The sequence below is a fragment of the Lactuca sativa genome, chromosome 9 (genome assembly GCF_002870075.4).
Source record: "Lactuca sativa cultivar Salinas chromosome 9, Lsat_Salinas_v11, whole genome shotgun sequence".
NCBI lineage: Eukaryota > Viridiplantae > Streptophyta > Magnoliopsida > Asterales > Asteraceae > Lactuca > Lactuca sativa.
Window position 1 is genome coordinate 33,114,178 of NC_056631.2, and position 24,350 is coordinate 33,138,527.

The window sequence follows — 24,350 nt, forward strand, 5'->3', positions numbered from 1 at the left end:
ACCATTTCTTAAAAGTTTCTCTTACATTGTAGCGGTGAATTATTTTTTTTTTATTTTTTATTTTTTATTATTTTTTTTTTGTGTATGTGATGAAAATGTTCTACGATGATTAAATTATTTTTACAAAGTAAAGCTACATAGCTTGGGCCTTGAGTTTTTCTTTGTTGCTGTTGAGTTTCATTCTCTGTGCCTATTCATTAATATCGAAATTGCCTTATAAACCTTCCATCTTTAAAAATGGACAAAACTGACATTATTTATGCTTAGCTAATACTATTAAAATTGCCTTTTGATATGTGTGTAAGCACAAATAAGCCTTTTGAAACAAACTAGTTTCATTTTTTTTAAACAGGGACAACTGAGTTTCATTTTCAAATAGTCATGATTTTCAAGTTCTCACGAGTAAACACAAGGAACATTCAGATATTGAAGCTTATAACTACCATTTGCAAGAAGAATAGTGTGTATGTATGTGATTGTGTTCATGTCTCCTTAGTATTTAGTATGTATTTTAATCAAACCGATACGGTTGCATCATTTTTTTTTTTGCTAATTTTAATTAATTATACCAATGTGGGTTTATGTCAATAGATTTGTGGTTCTCTTTTTCTCCACATTCAAGACCTAGCATATAATTCTATCAATTAAATTTATAATTTAATTTTATAGGTTCTTGCCCTAAGGTGGAAATGGATGCCATAATTGTTATTTTGCACATGAGAGTTTGCTTTGACACTTACTTACCATATGTTTTTTTTTTTTTTTTTTTTTTTTTTTTGTGTGTGTGTGTGTGTGTGTGGGGTAGGTGTTTATAGGAGTTTCTTTGTCTTTTTTTTTTTTATTAATAAAGAGCTATTTGTAGTTATATTGATATGTGTTAGTGCTTTTAGTAAAGCATGAGTAATAGATAAGTATGATGAAGTTTTTTATATAATCAGAAATAATAATGCACTACATTTATATTTAATTTTTTAGTTTTCATAAAATCATGCATTCAACATTAGACAAATGATATTATGTTGCTATTTCTTTAACTTTTATTTCTAAATCTAAGTTATGTTAATTTATCACCCGTGTAACACACCGGTTTTAACCTAGTATATATATATATATATATATATATATATATATATATATATATATATATATATATATATATTATGTTAGATGGCCCACCACCAACATTTTGCAAGGCTCACCGCAGATGCAAGAAATTGATGACTTGGCTTTTATTACATGGCCACACCGATGTGAGTGCTTGTAGAATGAGATCCCGTATCCTCTCAAATGAAACAATAAGTACATATATATTTATGATCATTTACATCTTATGGTTAAGAATAGACACCACACAAGTTTGGTTGTCCCTTAAGTTTGTATCTATCATACTACCAATTTAGTAAGTAAAAAGACCTATTTTTGTTATTATGGCAATTATGGTATACAACATAATTATGCCCTATGTATGTAATTTATTACATAATTAGTCTATAGGCCACTACCAAGTACTAGCGAGATTTAATCCAACATAAATAACACAGAATAAGAAATATCTGTTGAATGATAAGCTTTTATATTGCAATACAATCACAGAAAGGAAATATGCAAGTATGCAACTCGTCATAAACCGACTACCAAATATATGGAAACTATTCATATAACAAATTAAAAAGATCGGATATCGTAATTTTGTGACTGTCAGCGTTCGTCTCAAGCAAACCATAAGCCGCCGTCGCCTAATCCGCGCCGCCTATGCTCTAAAATTTGCATGTGCTATCGTCTCAGCAGATCATCGTCGTTCCCGTTGACCGTTTTTGACCCCTATGAACTGTTGTTGCTGTAGAGTCGGACAAATATGTCTCTAAAATGTAGGATAAGAAGACGATGTCGTTTAGCTGCTGTAGGAAAGCAACGATTATTTCCCGAAATGTAATTAAAACGAGGGAACTTTCTCCCCTGATTCTTCTTCAAACGCGTTCTTGATTGCTCATACACCACCGCTGGGAAGGCATTTTCTGATCACAATTCAAATCATAAAGTTCATCAAGAATTCAACTTCTTCCGCATCATCAATGGATCCTGCAGACCTAGTAGGAGCTGGGCTAGGGGACGCTGTTTCTAAATTATCAGATGCCATCATACACGTAATAAAGAAAACCTCGCAGTTTAAACCCAATCTCATTCAATTACAAAACACCATAACAAGAAACAAGCCCATCTTCGATGAAATCGAAAAACTAATTGAAGTATTGGATCGACCGAAAAAGGAAAAGGAGATGTTCATCGCTCAAATGGAAGGCGCTGAAGCTCTCGTTCTCAAATGCGAGCGTATCAAATGGAATTTCTACAAGAAATACACTCACGCGTTGAAGCTGGATGACCTAAATGCATCGTTGCTTAGATTTTGTCAGATTGATCTTCAGTTGCTGAATACTAGGGGTATACTGGATCTGCTGGTGGCGAAAAATGTGCAAATGAGAATGATGAAAGGGGATGCAGGTCGTTGGTCGTCTCGCGCTCCATTGCTGAAAGACGTTGTTATTGGATTTGACGATCGAGTTAGGGATTTGAAGGCGATGGTCCTCAAAGATTCTGCTGGTGGTGATGAATGTTCAGTTGTAGTTGTTTCCGCTGCCGGAGGTTCAGGGAAGACTACTTTGGTAACAATGCTCTGCCACGATCCCGCTATTCAAGGTATTCAAATCTTTTCCATTCTTTTTATCAAATCTTTCCATTATTTACGAATGTATTCTCATTTGAACAGAAAAATTTGGTAGAAACATCTACTTTGCTACCATCTCGGAGACCCCCAACTTGAAGATGGCTGTACAAAATTTACTTCAGTCGAACCAAGCAGGCCAGAAGCTTGATTTTATCAATGATGATGACGCAATCAACCAATGGGGGCGCTTTTTGGGTGAAAATAAATCTGAAACACTATTGGTACTCGATGATGTATGGTCTGATTCCATTATCAAGCGCTTCAAGTTCAAGTTCCGTGGATACAAGATTCTTGCTACATCTAGGTTCACCTTTAAACAATTCAACACATATCACTTGCAACTTTTGAGCCACCAAGATGCAACTGCTCTGTTTCGTCACTCTGCATTTTCAGAATGTGAAAGTGATGATGCTGATATACCAGATGATCTTGTTGACAAGGTAGAACGAAACCTCTTTTCAGTTGGAATCAACTTTTCTTTTCCCATTATATAACATAGTTTTAGCCTTTTTTTTTTGTTGCTTTGTGTAGTTGGTGAAGTGTTGCAAGCAACATCCACTGGCCCTTAGTGTGATCGGTGGTTTGTTAAAAGGGACAGACATTACAAGCTGGCTTGGCATGTTGAAAAATCTGTCTGATGGAAAGCAAACTGTTTTGGATTTGGAAGAGTCTATACCACTTTGTCTAGCACGAAGTTTAGATGTATTCAAAGAAGAATCAGTAATCAAGCAATGTTACTTGGACTTGGGGTTATTTCCTGAAGATCAGAGGATAGCGGCTACAATGCTTATGGACATGTGGGTCCATCTATACAATGATGATGAAGAGGGATTAGCCACAATGAACCACCTCTTTGAACTCTCCTACAAAAACCTTGCAACTCTGTTGCCAATAAGGTACTTGTCTTCTGATTTCAATACCACCCTTATGCACAAACAAAGAATCATTTCGTCATACACTTTTTATTTGATTGCAGGAAACATTCGCCTGTGATTAGCAACTATTGTGAGGACAAAGCTCTTGTGCAACACGATTTGATGAGAACACTAGCTATTCGTTTAAGCAACCAAGAACCAATAGAGCATAGAAAGAGATTAATCATACATGCAAATGGACAAGATCTTCCCAAATTACCAAAGACTGTCGATGCCCATCTATTCTCCATTTCCACAGGTTTGTTTCCCCAATTTTAAAAGAAGGAATCTATTCATAAATGTGTTTTTAAAAAATGGTAAACCGCATCATCTGAGCAGCTCATGTGAGAGGTCAATCACTGAACTTTGAAAAATCCACCCAATCACAACATTTTACTTTCAATATTTTTCTTATTTGGACGTTATCCACCCAATTATAGTAGCGAAAACAATGTTGTAATTGGGTAGATTTCTCAAAAAAATGTTCTATCGGCAAGAAAGCAATTAGGATGCTTTAATAAACAAGTCAATAGACTTACAAAGCTATTTCTTGCATTTAACTGTAATCGTAAGAAATAGCAACATGCTTTCATTTATTTGTGAACTATAACATCCTACTTTCATTGCTTTCTATTACTTATTAGTGCAGTATACTTTCATTTTTTTCTTATCAAGACATTTTACTTTGAAAAATCTACCTAATTGTATCATTGTACTTTCAATATTTTTCTTATCTAGACTTTACATTTATAAAATTTTACCAATTGTTTTGTATTCGATGGTATTGCTATAATTTGTGTAGATTTTTCATAATACCATGATATAATAGGAAGAAATGAAAGTAAGATGTCACGATAAACAGTCCAAGAAAGTACGTTGCCTTTTCCTGCATTTAACCCTTCTTTTAATCCTACTATCCATGCTTGATGACAGATGAAAGATTCTCTTTGAAATGGAACGACATTCAAGCCCCCAAAGTGGAAGTTTTGGTGTTGAACTTCATGTCAAAGACATATCCCTTGCCACAGTTTATGCAAAGCATGGAGAGCTTAAAGATTATAATTTTCACAAACTACGGCTATCACTTCTCAGAGCTTCAAAACTTTCCCTCACCACAATATTTATCCGGTCTAACCACCATTAGATTAGAACACGTTTCAATATCTTCAATCAGTACATCAATTCTGGAGTTACCACACTTGCAGAAGCTATCCTTGATCATGTGCAAAATCGGGAACAGTTTCACCGAATACACACCCAACAAATTACAAAGCCTTTTGGAGATCGACATCGAATCTTGTGATGATTTAATCACATTTCCCACCATGTTATGCAATCTAGTCAATCTTAGAAAACTCAACATTACTAATTGCCTCGAATTGAGTTCGCTTTCTGAAGAATTTGGAAAAAACTTATCAAATTTGGAAGTTTTGCGGCTTGCGTCATGCTCAAATCTCGTAACGTTACCCAAATGGATTGGAAACATGCAGAAGTTAAGTGTGATTGATCTGACAGACTGTTTAAATCTGCTAGAGTTGCCAGGGGAAATAGGTGAATTGGGTAGTCTGAGAATGATTCATATGAGAGGATGCACAGGGCTGCGTGAGCTGCCATTGTCAGTCAAGGGTTTATGCCCTCTGGAAGTTGTTTGTGATGAAGAAATTTCGTTGCTATGGAGCCATCTCACGTGTGTCAAAGTAAAGTTGGTAGAAGAAGATAGATTCAGTACCTTTTTGAATATCACTCAAGATTATATCTAAGTTATCATTGAAGGATTAATACGAAGAATGTTATGTACTTAAAACCATGTATGAATTACAAAACATAGTGTGATTATGCTCATGTATAATTGTATAGTTTGGTGTAAAACTTGTTTGTTGTGTATATAATATAAATTTCTTTTATGATGGAACTTTTATGAAGTGTACTCTTTTGATTTGGAATTATAAAATGGTGTATAATAGGTGAACTTAGAAAATTGGAGCAATTAGACCTTGCAACTATTTCTTCGCATAACAAATAAACCGAAAATTGGAGTCCATGCTTTGACCTTATGATGTCGGATTTTATGCACGACGACAACCAATTCAACCACCCAAATGCACGGCGGAGAATCTGCAATGTCTGCGAAAGGCCGGCGACCGTGTGTCTATGTGACTCAATTCCGGCTGAACCATTCTCCACGAGCACGCAAATCATAATCCTGCAACATCCACACGAACGGCGCCACCCACTCGCTACAGTGCCGGTGCTTAACAAATGCCTCCGCAGCTGCCAAACCCTAATTGGCCGTCGATTACGACGGGGTGGGTCGGCTCTTCTTGACTCTCTCCATGATGCTGCCACCGAAGAAAACCCTAAACAATGTCTACATGTGGCTTTTCTCTTTCCTGGTATGATTCTGACTTTGCTAGATACTTTGTTTATATTCTGCTAATGGTGTTCTTGTTAATATAATTCATGAAAAAGATGCTCTGGAAATGAATTTGTCTGGGTATCACCAACAATGAGGAATTCAACCTTTTCATTGCGGATTACTTTGATTCGACAAAACACACTCCAATGTTGAAAATCGATAAACAATAAAACTCAATTCCATTAGATAATTCATGGTAATCAAATTCAGGACACCTTGTGAGGGCTTCTGGAATTCAAGTGAATGTAGTCTTGTCCTGCATTGTTTTACAGGTACAGACTGCTGAGTGCTGACCTGTTTCACTTTATAGGTACGGATCTTACTCCTTCGATGGAGATTAACCAGTGGAAGTCTTCATTTGGGGATGATGATTCAAACAAATTTGTTCTGATTGCTTTTGATGGGACATGGAAGCACGCAAAGGAGATGGTATGCTCTAGCTTTCCATTTTTGTCAAAGTTTGCAACTCAAGTATGTTTGAATTATGATGTTAATGTTGATGGCGGAACAATATACAACTCTGAGTTAATACTCAGGAAGGAACCTTTTGGTGGTTGCATGAGTACAATGGAGGCGGTTGCACGGTGTTTACGAGTTCTTGAACCAAATGGGGTAGATATTGAGTCTAAGTTGATTAGTGTTTTGAGAACAATGGTCAGTTTTCAGGCTTCCTTCTTAAAACCCTTAAAGCCAAGGCCCAAGTTGTTGAAAACACGTAAAGATGATGAGAAAAAGATAAGTTGAGAAATTAACTGTTGGGGTGATTATATTTGTATTGTCATATCCATTATTATCTATTGACATAATGTTCAATCTCTCCATTGATATCGCAATTCATCAACTCTTGTGTCATGAAAATTCTATGGATTTTGCATTCCGAATCATGCTAAAGTAAGGCGAGAAATAGAAACACGCGAGCTGATTTTTTACTCCTTTTGACCTAATTAAAAGTTTGATTTTCAAGAAACACGTTAAATTGTAAACAGTGAGCCAATATTTGACATATCAAGATTCCCAGTGACAGAGTTCAAGAGTTTTGCTCACCCACAGACGACTGCAAGTTTCTCAGAAGCATCAATAACAGTATTTGTTGGCATAAAATGACCACAGCAATGGCATTCTATTTTTTTTGGCTTTTTAAGTATGGTAATGTAATGTTAGAAACTGCTTCAATGATTCTACAACTTCGTTTGTGATTTGATAAATTGAAATTATAATCATGTTATCATGTCTGATGCCTGCCTCTCTCTGCCTGCACCTGTTTCATTTTTGCTTCCATGGGTGTTCTTACTCAAACACAAAGCAAACAGAAGCACTATCAATTTCTAAGGCAAATGGTATTACTCAGTCATATAAGATAGATTATGATGGGACCTTCACTCTATCTGTTGTTTCACAATGTGAAACTTATTGAATTTACATTAAATTTTGGTGAATCAGAATCTTGAAACTATAGAATACAATGAGAGTAGTCCCCATGAACGATCAAAATGTTTACAGTTTTGGGGAAAAGGAAACAGATGACAAGGTTATAAATATCAATCACATAACTATAAATTACCGATCAACGCCCTCAATCTTATCTTCGACCTCTGAGTACAACTGCTTTAGCTTCTCAATATTATCCTCCGTAGTGTCCCAGTAGCCTCTCCCATTGGCCTCCAAGAAGGTCTGCACCAACTTCCTGAAGGAGTTAGGGTTTGTGTTCATGAGCCTGTTCAACATCTCCTCATCTTGAATGAAGGTGGTGTTAGCCTCTTCATACACCCAGTTATCCACCTGCCCAGAAGTCGCACTCCACCCCACCGTGTTGGTGAGCCGCTTCTCAATCTCACGAACACCCTCATAACCACTCGACAGCATCCCTTCGTACCATTTCGGGTTCAACAGCTTTGTCCTTGCGTCCAAACGGACCGTCTCTGAGAGGGTCCGCACCTGAGCGTTAGCCGTGGTGGTGTCTGCAATGTACGCGTTTGGTTTCTTCCCGTCCTTCCGTAGGCTCCCAACAAGGTTGGTGGGGTCGGAGTCAAAGTAATGACTGACATCTGTCAGAGATATCTCAGATGAGTCCAGGTTTTGGAATGTTGCTTCGGCCGTACTCAATGCCATCTCAAACACTTTTCGTTTCTCTTCCATTCCAGCACCAGGAGTGTCGCTGTCAAATGCAAACGACTTTCTGCTCAAATACATGTCTTGAAGCTGCTTCTCATCATTCCATGATGAGTTCTCAACTGCAAGATTTACATTTGATGAGTAGGATCCGGATGCATTTGAGAAGATACGAGTCGCAGCTTCTCTCACATCCACCCCAAGAGCCTCCGCCTGTTCCAGTGCGTGTTTCCGTACATAGTTTTGGTCCAGCGGCTCATCCAGCTCAGCCACCATCTTCACCGCCCTGTCCAGCAGGTTCATCTGTAACAATAAATACTGTCAGAGAAAAACCTGGAAAATTGAAAAAAAGCATTTAACAAAGAAATCGATTCGGTACCTGATTGATGAACAGATCCCTGAAGACTCCCGAGCAGTTGACAACGACATCAATTCTTGGCCTTCCGAGCTCTTCAAGACTCACAGGCTCCACCCGGTTGACTCGTCCCAGTGAGTCTGCAACGGGTCTACAACCGATCATCCATAGCACCTGACCAAGAGACTCCCCGTAAGTCTTGATGTTGTCTGTTCCCCACAACACCAATGCAACCGTCTCCGGATACTTTCCTCCGTTGTCCGCCTTCTGCCTCTCCAGCAGCCTGTCCACCACCACCATTGCACTCTGCATGGCTGCTGTTGTCGGGATTGCTTGTGGGTCCAACGCATGGATGTTCTTTCCCGTGGGTAAAACTTTCGGGTTCCGAATCGGGTCGCCTCCTGGACCCGGCTCCACATACCTCCCTTCCAAAGCCTGTTTCAAGCTGCCTAATTCGTTGTCAGCCACAATGAGTTTCAAACAATCTCCCAAGAACTGGAACAAAACCCTGAGCTTGTCCCTGTCGGCTCTGTAGAATTTGGTTTCAGACAAAAACTGAATCCAAGGCTCATTCAGACCAAACCCAAGGAATGTACTTAATTTACCAGACACATCAACCACCTGACCCTTGCTGTTGGTGCTCCGCTGCACAAAAGCATCAACAGCCCCACGTGACACCTCTGTGATCTGCTTCAACAACTCCACATCTTTCAAGATTCCTTTATCACTGCTTCTGTAAATATCTTCTATCTCTCTGCCAACCGTCTCCGCCAGTATCGATGGAAGAGAGGAGATCCCTTCTTCCGGTCGGTCCAAGGCGGCAATGTTGACCAGAGTGGCAACAGCCTCCATGGCTGTCGGAGGCTCACCGATCACATGAAGCCCACATGGCAACAGTCTCGACTCGATCTCCATGATCTTGGAGTACACCTTTCCAACAACAAGATCGCGTTCCTTGCTTGAAATCTCCACACCTTCTTCAGGAAGATCAACATCTTTGTCAAGATTGCATTGCTTGGCTGTACTGATGATGGAGCTCACGATCTGCTGACCACGACCCGTGTCTTTGAGAGACTGATACGATGCAATCAACTCACTCAGCTGCTTCAGACCCTTGTAAAGACCAGCATTCTCAGCAGGTGGAGTCAGGTAGCTTATGGTGTTGGCATAGCTTCTTCTCTTGGCAATGGTGGCTTCTGAAGGATTGTTAGCTGCATAATAGTAGACATTCGGGATGTTCCCTATAAGACTGTCGGGAAAACAAGCATCACTCATCCCGACCTGTTTCCCAGGCATGAACTCTAAGGATCCGTGGGTTCCAAAATGAAGAACAGCATCGGCTTTGAAGATCTTCTCAACATAAGTGTAATAAGCTGCAAATCCGTGATGTGGGCTTGCTGATTTTGAGAAAAGCAGCCTCATGGGATCACCCTCGTACCCAAAAGTGGGCTGGACCCCGATGAATATGTTTCCGTATGCTTTCCCATAAACCAAGAGATTCTCCCCATCAGAGTTCAAGTTCCCTGGAGGCTTTCCCCAGTTCTCTTCCAAGGCAGTGGCATAAGGAGTCAACTGCTGATACTCTCTCACTCCCATTTTGTATGCAACATTCAGATTTGGACTGCTGAACTGAGCCTCTTTGTCATGAAGAATCTCTTCAATCAACTCTTGAGAAGTCTCTGGAAGGCCTTCCACATTGTAACCATCTTTTTTCAGGTCTTGAAGCACCGAGAAAATGGACGCAAACACATTCAGGTATGCAGCAGATCCCACATTGCCTTTGTCTGGTGGGAAGCTGAACACCGTGATCGCCACCCTCTTCTCAGTCTGCATTCAAGTTTTACATCAAAATATATTCAAAATTCACTCGAATTCATTCATAGTTTATCCTCACTTCTCTGCTTATATCTATAAAAAAAAGCAGCATAAGGCATATGTGATGTGAGAGAGAGAAAAAGTAAGTACCTTTGTTTTCCTCTTCAGTTCTGCCCATCTGACTGCTCTGGTGCAGAGCTGCTCCACCCTCTTGTGAAGGGCATGGGATTTACCGGTTCTTGGGTCTCGTCCTGAGAAAACAATCGGCTCCATTCCTCCATCAAGTTCTGGAAGCGCAACCTGCAAAGCCACCTGAATCGGGTGAAGACCCAAAGTGCTGTTCAGCCATTCCTCAGTCGTCTGGAACACAAGAGGCAACGCCACAATGTACGGCACATCCAGCTTCATCAGCACCTCGATTGCCCTTGGATGATCTTGCTTTGCGGGCCCTCCCACCAATGCAAACCCAGTCAGCGACACCACCGAGTTCACAAACGGCTTTTTTGTGATCGGGTCAATCAGATACTTCTCGATGGGACCCGAGAAGTCAAGCCCACCCGCGAAAAGAGGAATCACCTTTGCACCTTTCGCTTCCAGTTCCATGATGACAGCCACATAATGGCTGTCGTCTCCTGTCACGATATGACTCCTTTGCAAAACCAATCCAACCACAGGAGCATTCGGGTTCTTTAGCTTCTCATTTGTATCCCTTCTTGTATCATACCAATTCAAATACTCCTTCACATCTTCATACATACATGGAGCCAATGGATGCCAGATTCCGCTGTCCAAGAACATTACCGGATCCGAATACCCAATCTTCATCCCTTTCAATGCCGGAACGTAAGACCCTGAAATCATCTTCACAAAATTCACCAAATTATCAGGGGACCCACCAAGCCAAAACTGCAGACTCAGGATATAAAGCCTCGCGTCCTGAGCTTTATCACTCGGCAGATACTTCAACACCTTTGGCAACGTCCTCACCAGCTTCAACATCTGATCAGAAAACCCGGCCGATGACTTCTTCTTGTTCTTGAAAAGCTGGAAGAACGGGCTTTTTGATTGCCCCAGTTGAGACATACTGAACGATCCCAATTTGTTCAGCCTCATAACCTCCGGCATCGAAGGGAACACCAGCACCGCATCCATCCTGTCCCTCTGTTTCTCCACCGCATCCTTCACTTTCAACGCCAATTCCTCCACAAAAATCAACGACCCGATGAAGATGTTTGCATCTTCAAGGTCTAAACAGAAGCTCTTGTAGTTATTTTCGTCTCTAAGCTCTTCCACCAGGTACCCCACCACCTCATACGAAGCAAACTTGTTGCTGCTGTTCAGAGTCCTGACTGCAGCTGAAAGTGACGACTGGTACTGGGCTTCCAACACCACATACACGATTTTAACTGTCGGGAGGCCTTGCTTGTTTTCAGGTACGATCCGACGAACTTCCTGTGTCGTTTGGGTGAAAAGGCCGTTCCCGACAACAGCACATTTCACACCCAAACTGTGTGGTGTTCTCGAATTGGGTAAATGCGGTGAAGATTTTTTTGGTAGAAACGAGTGGAGAAAGTAGTGTTTTTGAGAGATTGAAGATAATTGATCGGCTTTGGTTGTGGGTAATGTAAATGGTGTTGAAATCAAAGATGATGCCATTTATATACAGCAAACCGCTCTGTAAATTGAAGAAAAAGAAAAAATAAAAAGGGATAAATAAAGAAGGGTTGAGTTTAGTGTGTGTGAACTTAGCTCTGTATGTTGAGCTTATGAAGCTCGATAACAACAATGGCAGACGGTTTCTTGTTGTCTCCGTGCCCTTCTCTCTGTTTTTCTTGAGATTTCTGAATTATATATTCGAGTGAAGTGAAAAAATCGGAGTTGCATACTTGCCGGGTTAATGGTTTTGGAAGAAGACACGTAGGGAAAGGTACGTGGTGCATGAGGTTGAGCTTCGTTTAGAGAGTATGTGTGTTTTTTTAGTGTGTGAGAGAGAAAATGGGGTAGAAATGAAATCAGGGTCTATCTGAGAAGGGGGTATGATGATGATATTTGGTGGGTTTTGATTGGTTGTTTGGGATTTTCAAAATCAATACGAGGAGGACGTGGATTTTAGGGAGTGTGGATGACAAGCGAGAAAGTAAAGTAACAACTCATATTATATTTATTTCATATTAAAATAATATTTATTTCATATTAAAAATTCATAAATCATAAATGATTTAGATTAAAATTCTCCAAACCAATCTGTTTAGTTAGATGTCTGTGACATGTCTACTCATCTAATTAAGTCAGTCAATTTTTTATAAAAATAACTTGATCAATTATAATAAAGAAAATGGTACCAGTATACAATTATACAATAAAGTTTATAGCTACTAAAATAGTAAAATGTACTTTAAGTAATTCAAATTATTTTTAAAAAATATCTTGGTTGTGTGAGTTTTGATGGGGCCATGTATCATACGTTTGCACCAGTGGTTTGGTTCCGAAGGCTGAAGGCCCATCGGTTGCCTCTTTTTTAAAGATTTTCTTTTTTTATTTTATTATATTATTATTATTATTTTTTTTTTTTTGGGGGGGGGGGGGGGGGGGGGGGGGTAAAATTGGTTTATTAAGGGAGGTTGTAAATCATAATCATAATAAAAGGATTTATTGTTTCAACTATAGTTATTAGATTTGACTCTTTCTTGCAAGGTTTTAAGAACCGGTGTACTGACTGGTTTTATGCTTCTATGCCGGAAAGAACCGGCTGGTTTTTGATATTTTCAAGTTGAATTGGTTGTAATGAATTGGTCAAATATTGTTTAAACCGATGAATTGAGGACCTGACTAATTTTTGGGCTAAACTATGAAGTACGAGCTTCACAACTTGCAACAAATATAGCCCATTACAATTTCGATTGAATGTAACACATTGTAGGTCGATTTCTTATGTCTCGTTATCTCCATGATAATACATAGTATTCTATAATCACGTCTCTCTTTTTTAATACATTACAACCTACGATCCGTACATGATTTTTTAATTAAGTCTATTGACAAAATCATTACATAAGTCCTATATTGTTTACTTCCACAATATATTATTTCAATTAATTTTGGCCATTGTCATCGTACAATGAGTGAGATGACAAACGGGCAACAAGCTGTGCCGCTAAGCTTTTTTGAATGGTAAAACTAATTCTTTTAAAGACTACATCCGAAGATCTAGGAGATATAACATTGCTATGCATGATTCGTTGTACTCTTTTAAGAAGCTCTACCGCATCCGATGCGAGGAAACCAAACATATCAAATTCAAATGGTATGAACACGTGTTGATTTTTCATGTACGATCTCTCATGTTTGGTGACTTTGCTTGTGGCTGCTTTTAAAGCAGCATATCCCGCTGTGAAACCCCCAGTCCTCAGGCCCACGAGAGGGGATACCCCTGTAAGATCGACACATGCGTGTTTCCCTCCGACCTATCCAAAAATCAAAATGTCAGCCGGTCTGAGGGTTGAAGGAAACCTTACCCCACTATTTAAGTTTATTTTATATATATGGAACTTCAAAATTTTGTTTGGTTTGTTAATTTTAGTGTTAGTTTTAGTTTTTGTTATATTGGATTGTAATTTTTCTGTTATGATCACCTTATGTTTTGTTATTCTAATTTTGAAATTTTTTTATGATTTTATAATACAATTCAAGATGAAATCTAGAGACAAACAACCAATGGAAACACAATCTCGTTCAATCAAATGTAAGAACAAAGACGATAAAACATGAGAACATATAACTATAGTGAGGAAGATAAAGGAAACAAGAGTTATATATGTAATTTTTGTCACAAAAAATTTTGTGGTGGCCGTACAAGCAAAACTAAGAAGCATCTTGCCGATGTTATTGGTGACATAACACCTTGTACTAAAATATCTCCAGAAGTTCGTTTCACAATGCAAAGTATTTTGAAAGAAACAACACAAAGGGAAAAACATAAAACTAGTGGTGGCGACATAAACAATATGACTATCATGTATGACGATGAAGAGATGGAGGAAACACAAAATTGAAATGTCAAAACACGACCGTAGCGGAGTGTTGGATCGTTGGAAACTTGAGGACCGCTCGGGAAGCACGAAAAGCTCAGATTTCGAGAAAGAGAGTTTTGGAAAGTGTACAGATTAGGTATGCCGAATCTTTCTATTTATAGAATGTTTGAGAGTAAGAATCATGCATCGTGCCGCACGTCCCATGCGTGTGGCTCCATCAGGGAGCTGCCACATGTCGTCCCTACATTGCACCATGTCACTCGTATCCTGACAGATATGGACGTCATAAATGCGTGCTGCATGTGACGCGCAGTGGTGCGTGTGCCTACATTGCATCATGTCACTTGTATCCTGCTGCATGTGACGCGCAGTGGTTCGTGTGCGATGAGAATTCAAATTTCTAAATTCCATGACTCCTGCGTATGAGCTCCATTTTCGACGATTCTTATATCCATGTGTAGGTATCAACGTGTACAACTTTCCTTTTGGTAGTTTTGACTAATTCCAACTTTCATTTTTAGCATATATTTTCTAACTTTGATGATTTTGTAAAAATTATAACTCTCATACGGGTTTTGTTTTCGACATTCTCGGTCTCAAAATTCCTACTTTGAGAAGTACTATGTTTTTCTTTTTGGTGACTTTTGCTAGAAGTCAACCGTTATCTTCGTAATTTTCGACGTTTTAACTTTTTATGTGCGATTGATTCCAATATATAGTAAAAACTATATCTCCTCCATGATAGGTCGGATTTTTATGAAATTTATATTTTTGGAATCACGTTGAGGCGTACATTCTGAATATGTTAACCTGCTCATAAGACGACATGATTTTTCACGAACTTATTTTTGAGCCTATTCGTCGTAATAATCGCGTTTGGTTAGGACGAAATCGAATATATATATATATATATATATATATATATGTAGGTTCTATATATATATATATATATATATATATATATATATATATATATATATATATATATATATATATATAGAACCTATATATATATATACACACACAATACTGGAATACTACATTATTGTCATATTACACTTTATTGTCTACGTTGATTTCTAACGGCGATCAGTGACGCTTTTGTCTCGGTTGTCACAATAATGTCAATCATGAAATTCAGATGAACTCATTCTCAAGTTATTATTTTGCTAATGTACTTCTTTTACGATGGATGGTAGATGCATATTAATAGTGTGATGTTTTAACAAAGTAATGTGTGTATTAGGAATATATGTCTGAGTTTGTGTGCAATGTTGTTGTATGACTCCGTTAACATCCGAAATGTCAATCCGGAATATCAGTATGGAATGTGTGCATTGGATTGCGTGACATTTAGTGTTCATGACCCATTATAGTTAAGAGTGACATTAAAGTTACTTATACAACTTCAGAATAGCAACAAATTAACCCATGTCATGGACTTTCAGAATTAGTGAGCACGCTCGTTCGGTCTTGGATAATCATTGGTGATGATATTGTTGTCACCGATCTCCCATATTTGATGTATGGATCACTTTGGGCCCGCTTCAAAAATATGTTTCACTATAAGTTATCTTGTAGAGAGCATCGAATAGAAGAAGTTAAGAGTAAGTTTAAAGACATAACATCAAATGTGAAGACGTTTAACAAACATAATTAATTGCTATTAAAAATAAATATTCGGTTACACAAGGATTAAAACAACCATCAATGGGTATGGTATTTCCAGTTCAGATGGAAAGGGAACAAGATGCATATTTGCGTCTGGTAAGTACATAAAAATACATCAGTCTAATAATATATCTGAACTATATGGAAAAATCTGTAATGTTTGAATAACGTGATGCTGTAATAGCATGACCACATGATATGCTAAGACTGCACCATTTCCTAGATAAACATGTGTAGTTGTTTAGATATACAACACAAGTTTTTCTAAAATCAAAAACTTGAAAAATGTCGGCCGTGATATTTGTTGACAGCCACTGAACAAACTTGTGCATCCTCCTCCGAAGCACCATCTCGACATACGGGGTAAGTACGTTAGTCAATCTCCCTGAAAAATAAACATTATAATTTATGTTAATTTTACAACTAAATAATAATTTAGTATTTATATATCATTTTACCTCCCGTGACTACGTTGAATAAAAATCCATTGAATGTAGTCACATATTACCTCAATAAGCGTTAATTATCATTACATTGTGTTTATTAACTAATAACACCAGAAGGAATTATGGAATATCAATGTTGAGTACATTCCAACAGATGTTGGGAAATAGAGTATTTTTCATTTCACATGAACTATGTTGGTAAGCGCCTCACATGCAATAAGGGATAACTAACAAAATGTTTCTTGAAAAACAGACATAGTATATGATTTGCATGTATGCCAGAAGAAAGGTTCAAATGTTATGTTTTGACCATCTCTTGTATGCACATACAATGCCACACTCATACAACAATAGTCGTTATAAGAATTAGGGAATACCTGACCTAGGGTTGAAGTTATGGCATCGTCTATATTGGTTATGAATGATATTTCCTTAGCATCCATGAAAGCTTCCTTCAACCTCACGAGGAACATCGTATAAGAGTCGACATTATTTGCCACACCAAGAAAGAATGCTATAGGCAAGATCTGGATGTTTCTGTTTATAACAATCACTATGAACATTGTGTAGGTAGTCTCCTCTTAAAGGGACATTACCTGTAAATATGGCAAACAACAAACAATCTATGAATGTATGAAGCTGTATTTTTTGTAGGAAAATAAAACAATAAGTTGTAAAAAGATTATACATTTTAACTATACAATTAAAATTTGGAGCAAAGTCATTTTACCACACATCCAATAGCCACAAAACAGAGTTGGAAACGATTCATGACATTAGTTTTGATGTTCGTGTAACTATGATGGTTCGTCCACTGAAGGTTGTGCATGTAAACATGCAAGTTTGTAAAGTTTTCTTCGCGGTCGTTGTCTAACAGTTATAATAGAGAATTATGGATTTTGGCTGTAAGTGAATAATTAAATGGAATATCACGTGTTATATAGCAAAGTAAAACCTAATTTTTGTGTTCCCGAAATGTCATATCTGCATGTACAGTTTTAACTACCGTGTACTCTAAAATTGACTATGTTAGATTCCAAAATCCAAACTTTGCCTACCATCAAATACTCTTAAATAAAGAATATTTCTCTATAATGCTCTATTCTAAAGAAAATGATCATTTTTCCAAAATTTATAAAAGTTTATTATTATTAATAAATTACTTATTTATAACGGTTAGTTACTCATTTATAACATTTATAAAAGTTAGTTACTTAATTTCCTTGTTAATATTATTTGTAATTATGTCAAATTTATAATATATTTAGCTTATTTCCATTTAAACAAAAGTAAGAAAAAAAACCGGACGAAACCTAACTTTGTGAACCGGAGACGAACTCAAAGCTATCCTGGTCCCACCTACAACCCTACGGTTGTGTCCCAACTCCCAACTTCTATTTTGAATTTGACGCCAAGAAAAGAATTGCCAATTGCCAATTGCCAAATGCACTTTCAACTTTCAAGGACAAAAAATTAAAGAAAGAAATAATGGGGACAGAAAAAGGGAAAATCGAAACGAAAAGGAAGCGTTCGCAGGTGCCCTTGTCACCGGATCTCTGCAAAGAACTTCGCCTTTTTTGATTTTTTCCTTCTCTACGGGCCTGCATGCCTCGTTCATGCTCACCTTCCTATAATCTCCTTTTCAACTACAACTTTGAATTTTCATTCATATATCAAGATCATAGAAGAAACCCCGTCTGGAAAAGATTTGAAAACAACCTGTAAACACCAATTATTGAGCTCTTTGAGTACCCCCATTCCTCTTTCTCTCTCTTTTTCCATCAATTATCTACTTTACCCTAATGTTTCCTCTTTCAAAACTCAGCACATTGTGATCGTTTTGGCGTGAGAAATTATTTGGGTGTTACCCAGGTACGTTTCCTTCTCATCGATTGATTGTGTCACTTGTTTATATGTCGTCAAATATTTTGATGCAATTCCCAGATTTCGATTTGAATTTGATCATCTTTTTCCAAAAAGTTAGGAGATTGCTTGTTTTGCATATATGTATGTTAGATGATGCTGCTTGTTTTGATCTTATCACAACATTGGCTCTTATTAAGATTTTTGATCATTGGTTGAATATGCTAAAGGTGATAAATATAGAAAACTTGTCAATGAGCTCTCTTTTCAGGAAAACCGACTCCTACACATACAACTGACTTACTGATTGAAATCGCAGGGACTTGAAACCTTGGATGATCTTCTTCTCTATCCTCGTTGAAACAAGTTATAACACAGGATTTCTGCACCATGTCTATCAGAGTTCTGGAGCCTGCATTTCAGGGAGTTGGTCAGAAAGTGTATCCTTATTGAATTTCTAAATTTTATAATATATAAAATTGTTCACATATGGATATTGTTACTTTACCTCCATTGTAAACAGTTGTGTAGATTTTTTTTCCTTAATTCCTTGTAGAGGGATTGAAATATGGAAAATTGAGAACTCACAACCAGTACTTTTACCAAATTCTGACCATGGTAGATTCTCCTCTGGTGATTCATACATTATCTTGAAGGTGCTTATAACCTCCAAAAATTTATCTTTTTTCTCCTGTCCTTTTATCTCAAGTGGTATAATTCTATTTCAACAATTTGTTTATTTGCAGACTGCTGGAAAGGCAGGTGCATACACTTACAATATACATTTCTGGTTGGGAAAAGATGCTAATCAGGTATTTCATTCTACGTTTTTTTGTAAATTTTTTGTTTGTATATCTGTAACAAATAGTCAAATTCATGATGTAAATTAGGATGAAGCTGGAGCAGCAGCTGTAAAAGCTGTTGAGCTTGATTCAGTTCTTGGCAATCGTGCAGTAGAGTATCGAGAACTTCAAGGTCATGAATCTAATAGGTTTTTGTCATACTTTAAACCATGTTTAATTCCACCTGAGGGAGGTTTTGGATCTGAAGTCAAAACACCCGAAGAAGAAGAAGAAAAAGAAAAAGAAGAAGAAGAAGAAGATGGAGAAGAAAAAGAAGAAAAAGAAGAAAAAGAAAAGCCTGAACCACGGTTGTACACATGTAAAGGAAAACGAGTTGTCAGATTGAAACAGGTGCATATATAATTCAAACATATTTTAGATCAATTGTTTATTCATCTTTTGAAACATCTTTCTGCTCTTTATTCAGGTCCCTTTTACGCGCTCCACCCTGAATCATGATGAAATATTCATATTGGACACTAAAGATAAAATCTTTATGTTCAATGGGGCCAACACGAATGTTCAAGAAAGGTTCAAAGCATTAGATGTTGTTCAGAATATGAAGGAAAGATATCATGAGGGAAACTGCAATGTTGCAATTGTTGGTAGGGCACTTGTTAGCCAAGTTCTATCCCTTCCTTGTTCATTACCTTTTTTTCAATATTTATGATTGGATGATCTATCAATTGACAGAATGTATACATTCAATTATCCATCCATCATTATTCTTGTTAACTTATTATTATTATATTCTGTTTTTCATTCTCTTAATATGTTGCAGATGAGGGAAAGCTACAATCAGAGGGGCCATCAGCTGAATTTTGGGCCCTCTTTGGTGGATTTGCTCCTATAGGCGGCAAGAAAGTATCAAGTGATGATGATATAATTCCAGAAAAAACTCCCCCCAAACTTTACTGGTATAATTCCACTCTTTCAGTTGTAATGTTTAATCGTAACATGTAACACGGACTAGTTACCCTTTTGGTCAATTAGGGTACATTAAATTAATCTATGAATCTTGAAACTGTTCCAACTATTTTGAATGCAGCATTGTTAGAGGTCAATTTCAGGAAATAGAAGGCGAACTTTCAAAATCATCATTACATAATGACAGATGTTATCTTTTATACTGTGGCACCGATTTATTCATTTGGGTTGGTCGAACAACACCATTGCCAGATAAAAAATCTGTCATGCATGCTGCTGAGGTTCCTCCCTCTTATACCTTTTACTATCTTTTATCTTTTATCTTGTGTATCTGTTAGTTGTTATTGATTCTCCCCTATATAATATAACCACCATCTGTAGGAGTTTATTCTCAAAGAAAATCTGCCAAAGTCAACTCCTGTAACCCGTATTGGTCAAGGTCATGAGACAAGTTCATTTAAATCCAACTTTGCTTCTTGGTCAGTAGCTTCAGCAGCTTCTGCTCCTGAGGAAACTAGAGGAAAAGTAGCAGGTAGATTATTTCTATATCTTATATATATTTTTGTTACATGGGACATGGCTGTTTGAGTTTTCTAGGGCTATTTTTGACTTTTTCTAAAACTTACCCTAAGTTCTACTCTTGTTCTAATTACTAGCTCTGCTGAAGCAACAAGGTGCTTTTGTCAAAGGTCAGACAAAAACGGCTCCTGTAGAGGAGGATGTTCCACCTTTGCTTGGAGAAAATGGAAAAATTGAGGTTTCAGATCATAAACTTGTTGCTACATTTAGATTTAATGTAGAAAGATAAAATAATTGTGGGCTCTTTAGGTATGGCGTATTGATGGTGAAGAAAAGACGGAATTACCCAAGGAGGATATTGGCAAATTTTACAGTGGAGATTGCTATATTTGTCTTTACTCCTACCATTCTGATGAAAAGAAAGAAGATCACTACCTGTGCTGTTGGATTGGGAAGGATAGCATCCAGGTAAACTAAAACCATATTATTTCTTTTCTTTTTTTTTTTTAAGAAAAAAAAATCTTTAATTGTGTATTTGGGATGAAGACTTGTTATGTTGTCTGATCTCAGGAGGACCAAAAAACGGCTGTTCAACAAACTACTTCAATGTTCAACTCTATGAAATGCAAACCTGTTCAGGTACCATAAATATAATAGCTTTTTTTACTTGTTGCGCTGCTGATTATATATAAATTTAGTTTTGAAATATTAGTATCTTATCGTAGGGTCGAATGCATCAAGGAAAAGAAGCACCACAATTTGTTGCTATCTTTCAGCCTATGGTTGTTCTCAAGGTACTCTCTTCCACTTGTAGTAGTTGTAAAAGATATAGCTCTAGAAGAAGGCTGTTAACAATGGTAAATATTTGGTTTTACTTTTACTAGGGTGGATTGAGCTCTGGTTATAAAAACTACATTGCAGAGAAAGGACTGCATGATGAGACCTACAGTCCAGATACTGCTGCACTGATTGAAATATCAGGAACTTCAGTTCATAATAATAAAGCTCAACAAGTAGAGAGGGTATGCTCTAGGAATATGATCCACTTTCTATTATTTTTGTGTATCATGTGATTGTTGAAGGGATTTAATTCAACTAAGACTTGACAATGTGCATACATAATCTCATTCAGGTTGCAACATCTTTAAATTCATATAGCTGCTTTATCCTACAATCCAGCACAACGGTTTCTACCTGGTATGGAAACCAGAGTACACCAGAACAGCAGCAATTAGCAGCAAAAGTTGTTGAACTTTTGAAGGTATGCTTTTTAAATTATCGATCTTACATCTTTATTTACTTTTATACCCCTTTCCAATCCTTGATAGTTAATTCAACTCCTTTTTTTTCTTCTTATATCTTTAGTCTGGAGTGCCTGTAAAATTCTCTAGAGAAGGAAAAGAAAGCTTAGCTTTCTGGCTTGCACTTGGTGGAAAACAAAGCTACTCAAGTAGCAAAGTAACACAGGAAATCATCCGTGAACCTCACTTGTTTGAAGTAATAAGCAATAAAGGTTTCAAAACCATAAACCATCATCTATCTTTCACATGTCCATTTTTGCTGATTATATCCACCAACTGTTTTTATCATCTTATTTTCCTCTATTATAGGAAAGTTAGAGATTGAAGAAGTTCACAGCTTTGAACAAGATGACTTGTTTCCAGAGGATGTCTTGATATTAGATACACATGCTGAGGTCATCGTTTGGGTTGGTCATTTAGCACAGTCAACGGAAAAACAAAACGCTTTTGAAACTGGCGAGGTACATATCATAATAATAATAATTATACAAATGCAAAATTATACGTTGTATTGGTTGGTATGTTTTTTTTAATAAGTTGATTTCAGAAATATGTAGAGCTGGCTGCATCTATGGATTCCTTGTCCCCATCTGTCATATTATACAGAGTAACAGAGGGAAACGAACCTTGCTTCTTCACAACATATTTCTCATGGGATCCTGCAAAAACTACTGTATGTATACATATGTATTAATAATTAATAATTAATAATTAATTTGTATCTCATTTTTCTCTTTCTCAATGGAACCAGGCTCACGGAAATGCATTCCACAAGAAGGCTGTGCAACTCTTCGGCTCAGGCTGTGTAGCAGAGGTATTTCTTGTATAAAAAGTTTTTTTTTTTTTTTTAAGTGTCCCCTATCATATTATTTTATTACAACAGAGCCAAGATGTTAAGCCCCCGGGAAATAAACTTAGTGGGGCCACCCAAAGAGCATCAGCCATGGCAGCTTTAACCTCTGCTTTTTCAAAATCAACTACTGCTCCTAAAACTCCTCAACATGGACCACCTCCAAGAATGCTAGCTCGTGGGTCCCAGAGAGCGGCGGCAATAGCCGCCTTATCCAACGTCCTCACCGCTGAAAAGAAGGGACCACCATCGGACCACCATTCCCCTCCTCATAGGCACAAAAAATTTTCATCATTAGAATCTGCCTCTGCCCCTGTCTCTTCCTCTACCTCACCTGTTAATTTTGACCAAGGTAATCAATCACTAATCATATTCATATATACATTATTATATTAACATTCTCCTATAAAATATAATGGTGACAAAGAATCCATGCTTCTATACAGCTCCATTCAGGAGTGGGAATGTAACTCCAGTGAGGAGTGAAAATGTAACTCCAGTGAAGGGTGAAGAAGCCTCTGATGTTTTTGGCAATAATGAGGTTGCAGATGAGACATCTGAGCCGAATGCAGAGACCAATGAAGAGGAACCTTCAAATAAAGAAACAACAGATGAGAATGAAAATGGCGGTGAAGACATTCAAAGTACATATAGTTATGAACGACTCATAGCAAAATCAACCAACCCTGTTATTGGGATTGATTACAAGAAGAGAGAGGTAATCTTGGTTGTAGATATGATTTAAGAAAAGTATTATTTAAATGATGATCCGATATTTGTTGTTGGGTATGATGTTTCAGATGTATCTCTCCCCGGAAGAATTTGAGGAAATATTTAAGATGTCAAAAGAGGCATTCTATCAGTTACCAAGATGGAAGCAAGATCAGGTTAAGAAGAAAGTTGATCTCTTTTAGACATTCAAGTCTTTCAAAAATAAATGGTACCCTTTTTTACCATATCTATTCTTTTGATTCTTTGCTGGTGTAGTTTTTTTCAGGACTACCCGATGAGTTCATTCTTTTGATTTGCTTGCTATGTTTCTCAGTTTGATTTATGTTTGAGACCCTTTCACATTGTTTTGTATAGATATAATGCATCCTTATTTGAATTCTAATATTGAGCTTAGAAAGCATGGTGTTTGATGTTCTTACATCGTTATGTGGTTGTGGTGTAACAATTATCAATCGAAACCCGAAATTAACTAGTTTACTTATAACATTTTCTCTTTTAATTCCAATTAATTTGGTAACAACGTTATTCGGGTCTTGCTCCATTACCTCATAGAACAGAAAATGATGCTCTTTTGTTGGGGATCCTACGGTGGATTCATACAATTACCTTAGCAATCCAAACATATACCAAAGAGATATCAAACATTCGGTCTCATAAACAAGTTTAAAACCCAACAACGAAACGGATAATCAGAATGCAGAAACACGATAACAATGTATAAAAATGAAAACACAACATAACAAGATTAAACAAATGTAAATAGCAAGCAAATAAACTTACTAGACAAACATTTAACATGGTTTTACAATCATGGTGATTATGTACATCTATGTGGAG

The 24,350-nt window shown here is 37.3% G+C and overlaps 4 protein-coding genes across 6 annotated transcripts; 3 read left to right on the plus strand and 1 right to left on the minus strand.

Annotated features, from left to right (window-relative positions):
* The first annotated feature begins 1,577 nt into the window (after positions 1 to 1,577).
* Positions 1,578 to 5,548, plus strand: LOC111879488 (probable disease resistance protein At5g66900). The gene is made up of 5 exons (XM_023875957.3): positions 1,578 to 2,694; positions 2,765 to 3,162; positions 3,254 to 3,618; positions 3,699 to 3,895; positions 4,570 to 5,548. The coding sequence occupies exons 1-5, from the start codon at positions 2,073 to 2,075 to the stop codon at positions 5,394 to 5,396; spliced, it is 2,409 nt and encodes an 802-aa protein (XP_023731725.1). The 5' UTR covers positions 1,578 to 2,072; the 3' UTR covers positions 5,397 to 5,548.
* A 24-nt stretch (positions 5,549 to 5,572) lies between these two features.
* On the plus strand, positions 5,573 to 6,871 carry LOC111879489 (uncharacterized). 2 transcript variants are annotated; one of them, XM_023875960.3, is made up of 3 exons: positions 5,573 to 6,029; positions 6,363 to 6,481; positions 6,589 to 6,871. In XM_023875960.3, the coding sequence occupies exons 1-3, from the start codon at positions 5,690 to 5,692 to the stop codon at positions 6,652 to 6,654; spliced, it is 525 nt and encodes a 174-aa protein (XP_023731728.1). In that variant the 5' UTR covers positions 5,573 to 5,689; the 3' UTR covers positions 6,655 to 6,871. The 2 variants fall into 2 exon arrangements, with proteins under 2 accessions (XP_023731728.1, XP_023731727.1); XM_023875959.3 differs by having other exon boundaries at positions 6,363 to 6,871.
* Positions 6,872 to 7,405: 534 nt separating this feature from the next.
* LOC111879487 (magnesium-chelatase subunit ChlH, chloroplastic) lies at positions 7,406 to 12,285 on the minus strand. Its single transcript, XM_023875955.3, has 3 exons — positions 10,482 to 12,285; positions 8,541 to 10,343; positions 7,406 to 8,464 (listed from the first exon to the last, which is right to left on the minus strand). Exons 1-3 carry the CDS (start codon positions 11,985 to 11,987, stop codon positions 7,610 to 7,612), a joined length of 4,164 nt encoding a protein of 1,387 aa, XP_023731723.1. The 5' UTR covers positions 11,988 to 12,285; the 3' UTR covers positions 7,406 to 7,609.
* A 5,621-nt stretch (positions 12,286 to 17,906) lies between these two features.
* On the plus strand, positions 17,907 to 23,931 carry LOC111879447 (villin-3-like). Of its 2 annotated transcripts, XM_052767430.1 has the most exons (24): positions 17,907 to 18,200; positions 18,305 to 18,351; positions 18,662 to 18,782; positions 18,899 to 18,998; positions 19,089 to 19,154; positions 19,233 to 19,535; positions 19,612 to 19,789; positions 19,966 to 20,101; positions 20,233 to 20,392; positions 20,493 to 20,643; positions 20,768 to 20,868; positions 20,940 to 21,098; positions 21,201 to 21,269; positions 21,356 to 21,424; positions 21,515 to 21,652; positions 21,763 to 21,891; positions 21,996 to 22,143; positions 22,241 to 22,392; positions 22,479 to 22,604; positions 22,683 to 22,745; positions 22,815 to 23,133; positions 23,228 to 23,499; positions 23,582 to 23,668; positions 23,769 to 23,931. In XM_052767430.1, the coding sequence occupies exons 3-24, from the start codon at positions 18,733 to 18,735 to the stop codon at positions 23,829 to 23,831; spliced, it is 3,039 nt and encodes a 1,012-aa protein (XP_052623390.1). In that variant the 5' UTR covers positions 17,907 to 18,200; positions 18,305 to 18,351; positions 18,662 to 18,732; the 3' UTR covers positions 23,832 to 23,931. The 2 variants fall into 2 exon arrangements, with proteins under 2 accessions (XP_052623390.1, XP_052623389.1); XM_052767429.1 differs by lacking the exons at positions 17,907 to 18,200; positions 18,305 to 18,351 and adding an exon at positions 18,417 to 18,572.
* The last annotated feature ends 419 nt before the right edge of the window (positions 23,932 to 24,350 follow it).